Source organism: Nerophis ophidion, linkage group LG28, assembly GCF_033978795.1.
Source record: "Nerophis ophidion isolate RoL-2023_Sa linkage group LG28, RoL_Noph_v1.0, whole genome shotgun sequence".
In the NCBI taxonomy this organism is placed as follows: domain Eukaryota; kingdom Metazoa; phylum Chordata; class Actinopteri; order Syngnathiformes; family Syngnathidae; genus Nerophis; species Nerophis ophidion.
The window spans coordinates 5,415,867-5,427,153 of record NC_084638.1 but is presented as its reverse complement, the minus strand read 5'-3'; the positions used below and the strand labels follow the sequence as shown (position 1 = coordinate 5,427,153).

Sequence of the window (11,287 nt, the reverse complement as noted above, 5' to 3'; positions counted from 1 at the left end):
CCCAATGTAGTCCCACTGAAGTCCCAACCTGAACCAAATGCAACCCCAATGTAGGCCGACTTTAGTCCCAATGTGGTGCGATTATAGTCCCACTGTAGTCCCAATCTGAACCAAAGGTGACCCCAATGTAGTCCCACTCTAGTCCCAATTTGGTCCCAATGTAGTCCCACTGTACTCCCAATCTGAACCAAATGTGACCCCAATGAGGTCCCACTCTAGTCCCAATGTGGTCCCAATATGATCCCAATCTGAACTAAATGTTGACCCAATGTGGTCCCACTTTAGTCCCAATGTGGCCCCAATGTGGTCCCAATCTGAACCAAAAGTGGACCCAATGTGGTCCCACTTTAGTCCCAATGTGGCCCCAATGTAGTCCCAATATGGTCCCAATGTGGTCGCACTGTAGTCCCAATAGGGTCCCAATGTGGTCTGACCCTAGTCTGGATGTGGTCCCAATGTAATCCCAATCTGGTCAAAAAGTGGACTCAATGTGGTCCCACTCTAGTCCCGAAGTCGCCCCAATGTGGTCCCGCTTTAGTCCCAATGTGGTCCCAATGTAGTCCCACTGTAGTCCCAATCCGAACCACATGCGACCCCAATGTAGTCGAACTCTAGTCCCAATGTGGTCCCAATGTAGTCCCAATCTGGACAAAAAGTGGACCCAATGTGGTCCCACTCTAGTCCCAAAGTCGCCCCAATGTGGTCCCACTGTAGTCCCAATTTGGTCCCAATATAGTCCCACTGTAGTCCCAACCTAAACCAAATGTGACCCCAATGTAGTCCGTCACTAGTCCCAATATGGTCCGAATTTAATCCCAATGTAGTCCCAATCTGAACTAAAAGTTTTTCAATTGATTAAGCGAACAGTTCACATCAAAAACTGTCTTTAATGTTAATATTTGTATTTATAATATAATTATTATATTCATATTCAGTATGTCTTCTTTAAAATACAAGAATGAATGAACTATTTAAATCTTCGTTTCAAACATAATAAGTCTTCCCACCAGCAGGAGGCAGCAGCTACACTCTCGCGTTGATCTGCGTCAACTTTGACGCCGGAAGCGGAAGTTACTTCCTTTTCTACTTTGATCCAGCATAGAGACACCCTGAGGTGAGTTTGAGCTCAGACTTCATCCTTTAAAAATCTCTTTGCGGAAAACCCATCCGAACTTTTCTTGGGTTAGTGTGGACTTTGTGATGAATTCGCTTTGTTTTTTATCCAAAATTGTTCGTGTACACACTTCGCCGTGTTTGATTTCAACCTTTCAAGCCTACTGGCGTCGCGATGCAAGCGCTCGGTCGGTGGCGATAAAACCATTCAAATTTTAATTTTTGTGAATTAAAATGGAATCTTATGTACATAATATGTTGTATCGGCGAGGATAATGATATGAAAGTCATAAATACGCGATGAATTTAAGAGAAAACGATTATTTTAGTCGGCGGTTGCGAACGCATTAGCATGTTTAGTTTTTGACGTGAATGTTTATATATTGTAATAAATGTTGTGACATACTTAAATAATATATAAACAAGGCCATTGAAAACAATACTGACTCTTAAAAGATGTCGATAAATTTAAAGTAATGCTTGTTTTTACATGACGTCACATCCGGCTCAATGCGTGGTGGTCAAGTCAGGGCCTGTTCTAAACGAGTATTAAGCGACATTTAGCATTTCTTGAAGAAAAATGTCCTATGCTTGCGCTGTTTTTTGTCTTAATGGTAATCTGTAGAATTCCCCAAGAGGTAAATAAAAAGTGCAAGCATATAAAAAAAACAAGTGGAACTCAGACGAAAAACGCACAAGTTTTGATCATTTTCTTAAGTTATTGTCCGGTGTTCTTAAAGAGTTGAGTTTTTTTTCAAAAGCAACAATTATAATTGAAGTTTTGGGCACTTACTCAATTTTTAGATTTACAGTTATATTTTGGGTACTTGATAACGGCTTGCGTAACAACTGTGGATCGGGTCTGGGCGATAGGGCCTTTTAATATTTCAATAATTTTGGGCCATGTCACGATATACAGGACCGTCTCAGAAAATTTGAATATTGAGATAAAGTCCTTTACTTTCTGTAATGCAACTAAAAACATGAAAATGTCATACATTCTGGATTCATTACACATCAACTGAAATATTGCAAGCCTTAATTGATATTTTCAAATGTTTGATTTTGTTTTGCTGTTATAAAGCTTTTTTTTTTACTTGGTCTGAGGAAATATTCTAATTTTTTGAGATAGGGTGTTTGAGTTTTTTTAAGCTGTATGCCATAATCAGCAATATTAAAATAATAAAAGGCTCGCAATATTTCAGTTGATCTGTAATGAATCCAGAATGTATGACATTTTCATGTTTTTAGTTGAATTACATAAAATAAAGGACTTTTTCACAATATTCTAATTTTCTGAGACAGTCCTGTATATCTCGATATTGTGCCTTAGCCTTGAATGAACACTTGCTGCATATAATCACAGCAGTAAGATGATTCTATGTGTCTACATTAAAACATTCTTGTTCATATTTATTATATGCTTATTTTAGACTTTCATGCAGAGAGAGATATCACAACTACGTCAATTTACCAAAACCGTATTTATTAAACATCTATTAAGCAGTGGCACAAACATTCATGTCATTTCCAAAATTGAAAGTGCAAAATTGTCAGAGACATTTTAAACAAGCTATGAGTGGACTTTTGTGGATGATGTCACTAAGATGATATAAAAAAAAACAACGCTAAATTAAAGTGCACTTTTTGTACAGAACGCCACTACAATAGTTTAAAACAAATAAAGGGCACTTTCATGCATGATGTTACACAAGATATTTGAATAGGTTTCAAATAAAAATGAGCTGCATTATTGGAAATCAAATAGTATATGTCCTTCGCTATGTGGTAGGTTACTGCGGACGTTTTCTCCTGTTGTTGAATATTTTTTTCATACGGTGTTGATTTATAAATCGTTGCTTTGGCACCCCCATTAAATTTGACATGCAGAGTTTCAAGCACTCCTTATTCTCTAGCGGGTTACTTTTCAAATGATGCTACATTATCAGCGGTGCTACTTTTTGTAACAACGCTTTTGCCGCATAATTGTTTGGCTTGAAGCCAAACCACCGCCAGACGATGGACCCCGTGCTGTTTTTCTTGGGAAGTAATTCTTCATTTGTTACCAGATTCGCACCTTGTCTCTGTCATTACCACCTGCACCGCACCGTTAGCATCACAGCTAGCGTTACCATGTCGCTACCTGTCTGCTCCGCGGTAGCGTGTGACGTTGCACACGTGATGCATGTAAGAAGGTGCGCTTGTTTTAAGTCTGTGAGAAGGAGAGACAAGAAAGAGTGGGAAACACATGCAGTGTAATGCCCGCAGCGAAAAGCAACTGCGTGAGAACGTATACTCGAATATCACGATATAGTCATTTTCTATATCGCACAGAGACAACCCCGCGATATATCGAGTATATTGATATATCGCCTGGCCCTACCGTGGATGTTACCATGACTTGATTAACGTGCACCCCGACTTAAACGAGTTGAAAAACTAATTTGGGTGTTACCATTTAGGAGTCAGTTGTACATGTAAATATACAGTATATGTACTGTACTGTGCGAATCTACCAATAAGAGTTTCAATTAATGTACATGTGAAGTTAAGTCATATAATGCAGCCATACCCGAGCAAATATAATGTATATTTATCCTGGTAGTCTTTACACCAGTTTTCGTAACCTAGCTGCACACAAAACAGTTGTCGACCTCCATGCTTTTCTAAGTTTTGACTTGTGTCGAGTAGAATGAATTTAGAGCACAAGATTGTTCAACTTGTCTTGGAACGCCACCGACGGATAATCCTTTTACCATTCGACAAATCTTTTTTTTGATGAAGTATTCAGATTTATTCCGCTGCCTAGTTTAGAATAGAATGCCTTTTATTGTCACTATACACCGGTACAATGAGATTAAAAGCAACTCCAGTGTCAGTGCGACAGTCTATAAATATGCAAAACATAAAAAGAAAAGAAAGAAAAATGGTGCAAAATGGGGGTAAGGTGAACAGTCCTAATTTGACTCTTGCCAGATCCTTGTAGTTCGCTGAGCTCCACACAAAGATTTGGACTCGACTCCTTCAAGATAGCAAAAAATAATGAACCAGTTAGGATCGCTGGGCGGGATTTCATAGATTTGACGTCGCGCCGAAGCAACTGTTTATTCAAACAACTGATATTGCTACTGTTTTGTCGAATCTATTGCCGCGTTGCTTCAGTAAAAGTTCTCTAACTTTTTGCTCTGTCGTTATCCAATATGTCGGCTGTTCTGTTTTGGATTTCCCAGCGTCACGGGCTGATTTCAATGTGAGTGGTCGAAGTAGTACGTCATTCAAGATAACAGACAAGTGGTTTATTCAATCACATACAATGATTTTTTTTTTTTTTTTACAATTTCCGCCTTCTGAAATACATCCCCTATTGAAGTCCCAGGTCCTTGTGTGGAGCTCAGCAAACTACAGGGATCTGGTGAGGGTCAGGTTAGCACAGTCCAGTCCTGAGGACAAATATTCAGAATGTGTTTTTTTACAGGATTAAATATTACACAATATACAGCAGCATTGAGATTGTGAGTGGAAAGTAAAAAATGCACACAGACAGGTGCTAAAGTATAAAGTTAGTGCTTGAGATTTTGCTGTGATTATGGCTCTACGGAAAAAACTTAATTTCATTTGCAGGAAGATTTAGGCCCCTTGCGTACTTAGTTTAAGCGCTACTTGCTGCATAACAGCCTCTTTGACTTGGTTGACCACCACTGTTTTTCACATCCGGGAAGAAGTCACGTGACTGAATACAAGCAATTGACTTTAGAGAGCAATGTGACGTTACCCAATATGGAGGCGTTCATGTATAATGTTCAATAAACAAAATAGATGCATTTGAAGTAGTGTTTAATGACAGATTTTACCATACTAAATGTAAAATAGTGCCTTGTGTAAATGATTATGTACTTGCCGCCATATAATTCAAGACAATTTGTTTTGCTTTTTGTCACTGTTCTCCATAGATAAACAAAATGTACATCATTTGTAGAAAATATGTCCAATACACACATTCCAGTAAATCTGTGCTAAAGATGAATGAGTACCATGCATTTTAATATTGATTGATTGTTGTTGCAGACAATGGCACCGCGTAAAGGGAAAGAGAAGAAGGAGGAGCAGGTGATCAGCCTGGGTCCTCAGGTGGCCGAAGGAGAGAACGTCTTTGGCGTGTGTCACATCTTCGCTTCCTTCAACGACACTTTCGTGCATGTCACAGACCTCTCTGGAAAGTAAGTTGTGGACCGGTCGCTAAGCAACCCAGAAGAAATGCCAAGCCTCAACGTCTGAATGACTGTAATGTGGGCACATTAACAGGTAGTCTTTGTGTCATTTCCAGGGAGACCATCTGTCGCGTGACCGGCGGCATGAAGGTGAAGGCCGACAGAGACGAGTCTTCTCCCTACGCCGCCATGTTGGCCGCGCAGGACGTCGCTCAGCGTTGCAAAGAGCTCGGCATCACCGCGCTGCACATCAAGCTGAGGGCCACCGGAGGGAACCGGTGAGTGTTACTTCTTTTGGGATGGGATCAACCTGGTTCAAAAAGGCACCATCTATTTATAGGTGTTGCATGATGTGTGTTCAAACTTCAGCATATTGCTCGTATGTCCTTTTGATGAGGTAGTGGCTGTTATAACTAGCGCTGTTGCAATCGTTTCTTGTCAGATATAGTCAACTCTAAAGCGTTTGTTTCACCCGGGCGCAGCCATTTGGCTTTCTGATGTCCCTACGCATATTGCATAACGACGTCATTCCCAACACACAGGCATCGATGAGGGAATCACTTGGAAAAATTGATTCCAAGTGATTGATGCACTGGGATCTGGTTTTGAACATAAAACCGTTTTCGATTCCCATCCCTATCGGTTTGTTTCTTTTACTCTGGCTGTCAAACTGGATGCAAGAGGAGGCATGAAAAGCACTGCCTCCATAGTTCCCACTCTGCTCGGCAGAAATATCTACTGGCTCTGAGGACGCAAACTGTGCCATTCTCAGGTCACTGGAGGCGTGTAGTCCTTATCTCTGACACCATGTCATGTTCATGAGGAAGCTTAGCTTTATTTTAGTCGTCGCCAGTTCCGACACACACGAGTTAACATGTCGGCACCTCACATTACCTACGGTGACCTCAGGTGGAAAATCGGGGCAATTCTTTCCAACAGACCACAACTTTTATTATCTGACATTCTTACAGCAAATGAAATATAGTTCCTTCAGCTGCATGATTTTAATATATAGTTTTCTATCTACTATACCCATTTTAAACAACTTTGGATGTTTAAATAGAATCTACTCATTGTGCTTATTAGTATTTTTCCAAATATCAGTCCATGACATTTCTTTTTAAAATGTTTAAATCAATCATCCAATTCATAACACATGCATCATTTGCATTCTTAGTATGATCATTTATTATTCCATAAACCTTATATGTTTTTAATTGTATCCTGACCTAAAAACATATCTTCCAGTATGTGGCCAATAAAAGGCATACTTTCAGAGGATATTAGAGATGCGCGGATAGGCAATTATATCATCCGCGCCACCAAAGTCGTCATCCACCCGCCGTCCACCCGAACCAACATTTTATCTGGACCGTACCCGCCCGCTGAAATACATCAGAGGCTGTCCGCCTCTACCACTCACAGAGCTATATAAACCAATGATGACAATTGGAGCCGCTAACGTTCCCGCGACTATCCAATTGCGTTCATCCCGATTACAAGAATATAGGTGTGCTGTGAAGCCATTGCCTTAGACACCTTCAACATGTATGAACCGATTTTTGGTCCGGCAACATGTTGTGTGCAGCTTCTGCAATTACACGTTGAAGATTGAAAGGCATACTGGGTTATACAGAGTACACTGATGGTTGTGATATAAACAACTTTTAACACTTACTAATATGCGCCGCGCTGTGAAGCCACACCCAACAAGATTGACAAACACATTTCGGGAGAACATCCTCACAGTAACACAACAAATAACCATAATCCTTTGTATCCGTGACACATCCTGAATATATTTTAAACCCCCGCTCCCCCAACCCCGCCCACCTTACCGACGCACGGGGGGGGTTGCTGCTAGCGGGGTGTATAAAATAGTGGGGAAGTGTCATGAATACAAAGGATTATGGGTATTTGTTGTGTTACTGGGAGGATGTTCTCCCGAAATGTGTTTGTCCTTCTTAATTGGCGTGGCTTCACAGCGTGGCGCATATTACTAAGAGTGTTAAAATTGTTTATATCACAACCATTAGTGTACTTTGTGTCACCCAGCATGCCTTGCAGTCGTGTGCGTGTTGCCACGAAAGCCACACACAACATGATGCTGGACTGACAAGCAGATCATACATGTTGTAACAGGCGACAAAGCCAGTGGCTTCATAGCACGCCCTAATACTTATTATCTAGGTGGCTGCCGGCAGTCATTCAGGAGAATAATAGCGTCTCTTATTGACTTCTTCGCTTTATGACACGGGTCTTAAATGGCACTTTGAATGGCAAAGGATATCGATCACAGAACCATGGAAATCAAAAAATTCCGGATGGTTCAACCGCCACCCGCCCGAATTTAAATTAAAATCTATTTTTTCGTCATGTCAACCGCCCGACCCGCGGATGAGACCGCAAACCGTGTATCTCTAGAGGATATGCATTTTTTACAACATGTTTTAAAGAATTACAATTGAAAAAAATACTTTTGGGTATCTTACGTTGATCAACCAATACAGGGTTTAAGTGCAGTTCTCTTTTAATAATTTGGATTGAAGGGTCCAAGTGATGATTGACAGACGGAACCTTTTGTCTATTGTCTGCGGCCGGTGCAATAATTCCCAACACCGGATGCTACTACAGAAAAAAAGTCTATCCATCCATCCATTTTCTACCGCTTATTCCCTTTTGGGGTCGCGGGGGGCGCTGGCGCCTATCTCAGCTACTATCGGGCGGAAGGTGGGGTAAAAAAAAGTCTTGCAAACCAATTTTAATGCGCTGGATAATAACAGCCAATGTAAACATTTTAGCTATTCCACATTATTGTCAAATGCTTAAAATTGTGTGTATACAAACAATTGCAAGCTTTTGATAATGTATAATAACCATATGCAGTTGGACACATTCATTACATTGGTTCTTAAAATTATATTTGCTGATAAGAAACCCTGTTGCTGCCTGTACGACTTGTTCACATTTGTTAACAACTTGTACTTGACATTTTAGATCAACATGCGCGGTAAAGGTGATACATCGTCTATTTTGGAAATCAGACCAAATGTATCAGTGTCATGGTTTGGGTAGAGGTGTGTATGTCAGTCTTATCAACTCATCATTCCATTCCCATTCTAGGGGGGAATATTTGTTTCAGAATCAATTCCATGTGACATGATTCTCTATTCAAACAATATTTGCTATATAAAAAAAGTACAGAACCCTTTTAAAACAGGTTAAAAAGCCGCTCTTGGAAGCGAGCATGGTGTATGTATGCAGCAAATAAGCCCAGTGATGGCGGGTTTTTTCTTCTCGATTCTTGCTGGTAATGAATAAGAATCCTGATTTTGATATGAATGGATTCCCCCCCAGCACATGTAGGAATGTATTTTTTTTAAATCATTCATCAAATACATTCGGCTTCCACGTGTAGCATACGTGTTAAAGATTGACTGATTATTTGTCAAGCCGTTTTTTATTCTTATTTTGACACATTGGCCTCTTTGTATCGCTATCGGCCTTTTACTTTTAACTACATCAGCAGATACAATATATACATATATGATACCGGTTTTTTATATGAAGAAATATAATTGTGAAGTATATCAATCAATCAATGTTTATTTATATAGACCTAAATCACAAGTGCCTCAAAGGGCTGCACAAACCACAACAACATCCTCGGTAGGGCCTACATAAGGGCAAGGAAAAACTCACCCCAGTGGGATGTCGACCATGATGACTATGAGAAACCTTGGAGAGGACCACATATGTGGGCAAAAAGGGGGTCTATTTAAAGGCTAGAGTATACAAATAAGTTTTAAGATGAGACTTAAATGCTTCTACTGAGGTAGCATCTCGAACTGTTACTATGAGGGCATTCCAGAGTACTGGAGCCCGAACAGAAAACGCTCTATAGCCCGCAGACTTTTTTTGGGGGCTCTGGGAATCACTAATAAGCCGGAGTCCTTTGAACGCAGATTTCTTGCCGGGACATATGGTACAATACAATCGGCAAGATAGCCTGGAGGTAGACCGTGTAGTATTTTATACGTAAGTAGTAAAACCTTAAAGTCACATCTTAAGTGCACAGGAAGCCACTGCAGGTGAGCCAGTATAGGTATATATGTATGTATATATGTATATAAAGGTATATACAGTACAGGCGTAATATGATCACTTTCTTGTTCTTGTCAAAAGTCCAGCAGCCGCATTTTGTACCAACTGTAATCTTTTAATGCTAGACATGGGGAGACCCGAAAATAATACGTTACAGTAATCGAGGCGAGATGTAACAAACGCATGGATAATGATATCAGTGTCATTAGTGGACAAAATGGAGCGAATTTTAGCGATATTACGGAGATGAAAGAAAGCCGTTTTAGTAACGCTTTTAATGTGTGACTCAGAGAGAGTTGGGTCGAAGATAATACACAGGTTCTTTACCGAGTCACCTTGTTTAATTGTTTGGTTGTCAAATGTTAAAGTTGTATTATTAAATAGAGGTCGGTGTCTAGCAGGACCGATAATCAGCATTTCCGTTTTTTTGTCGTTGAGTTGCAAAAAGTTGGCGGACATCCATTGTTTAATTTCATTAAGACACGCCTCCAGCTGACTACAATCCGGCGTGTTGGTCAGCTTTAGGGGCATGTAGAGTTGGGTGTCATCAGCATAACAGTGAAAGCTAACACCGTATTTGCGTATGATGTATACCAGTAATCACTACTCTGATCTCTTAAACTGCGCTGCATTGAATTAAATGAAGTTTGCTCGTCAGAGAAAAGCCTGCAACTGTCGTACTTTGTCGGCTCTGCTGCTTTTGTTCCATGTTTGCAAACAAACAATCCTGACGACGTGACACTTGGTGGCTTGTTTCAGCACCAAGACACCTGGGCCAGGAGCACAGTCTGCTCTCAGAGCGCTCGCCAGATCTGGAATGAAGATCGGGCGCATTGGTGAGAGACACACACATACACACACACATGCAAGGGAAAGTAAATGCTAACGTCTGACATATTTTTTCAGAGGATGTGACTCCAATCCCATCAGACTCCACCCGAAGAAAGGGTGGACGCCGTGGTCGTCGACTGTAAATCCAGCAAAGTTAACAATAAAGGTGTTAAACGTTTGTACTTCCTGTTTGTTGTGGTGCAACACTGCAGTGTGAGGTTTGATTCTCTTTGAACGCTGTTTACATGCTGTGTAAAGCTTGAATGTTTTATTAGTGGCAGCCAACTATCTCTACAATCTGATTAGCTTGTAGGCGTTTTCATCAAATGTTACTGATTTGTCACAATTACAAGTTCAACGGAAGCAAGTCCGCACGGACCCAATTAAAAATGTTCCGAGGTTGGCACATCTGTGGGAAAGCCTTTTGCTAATGAAAGCACCAAAAAATGATGTGGTGGTGTACTTTTAACTCTCGAGGAGCAGCTGCATTTTTGGGAATTTTGCCTATTGAGACACAAGAAGACATAGGTTTTTGTTTATTTAGCATTAACATTTAAATATCGGTTAACAATGCAGCTAATGGGAACAATCTATTCTACCTCTAAATCACTTCAACATTTATTTAAAAACCGTCACCAATACTGTGTTACATAACCTGAATAATTGTAGAGACATCTTTATTGCAAGCACAAATTTTTCTAGCATAACACAATGACGTGGTTTAGAAACCCTAGCGCAGAGCAGGGATGACCACGCCCCCGCATCATTTGATTAGTCGCTGCAAAGTTCTTTCTTCTGGCTGCTCTCGCTGATTTCTCATGCAGTGCCGAGAGGGACAAGCGGTAGTAAATGGATGGATGGATGCGCCACTTTTGCCACCGTTGGTCGCTGAGGGGGAATGAATGACTGTCTTGTTCATTATGATGCCTGCTGAATGAAGGAAGAAGCATCATTAAAGGTAAAGATGTGATGAAAAGTTGACAAGATTGTGTACAAATATAAATTGTACACAATTACAGGAAGCAGCAACT

At 40.5% G+C, this 11,287-nt stretch overlaps 1 protein-coding gene across 2 annotated transcripts; it reads left to right on the top strand.

The window, feature by feature from the left end:
- The first annotated feature begins 956 nt into the window (after nucleotides 1–956).
- Nucleotides 957–10,434, top strand: rps14 (ribosomal protein S14). Of its 2 annotated transcripts, none has more exons than XM_061891264.1 (5): nucleotides 957–1,114; nucleotides 5,179–5,330; nucleotides 5,438–5,599; nucleotides 10,185–10,261; nucleotides 10,332–10,434. In XM_061891264.1, the coding sequence occupies exons 2-5, from the start codon at nucleotides 5,182–5,184 to the stop codon at nucleotides 10,397–10,399; spliced, it is 456 nt and encodes a 151-aa protein (XP_061747248.1). In that variant the 5' UTR covers nucleotides 957–1,114; nucleotides 5,179–5,181; the 3' UTR covers nucleotides 10,400–10,434. The 2 variants fall into 2 exon arrangements, with proteins under 2 accessions (XP_061747248.1, XP_061747249.1); XM_061891265.1 differs by lacking the exon at nucleotides 957–1,114 and adding an exon at nucleotides 1,159–1,182.
- The last annotated feature ends 853 nt before the right edge of the window (nucleotides 10,435–11,287 follow it).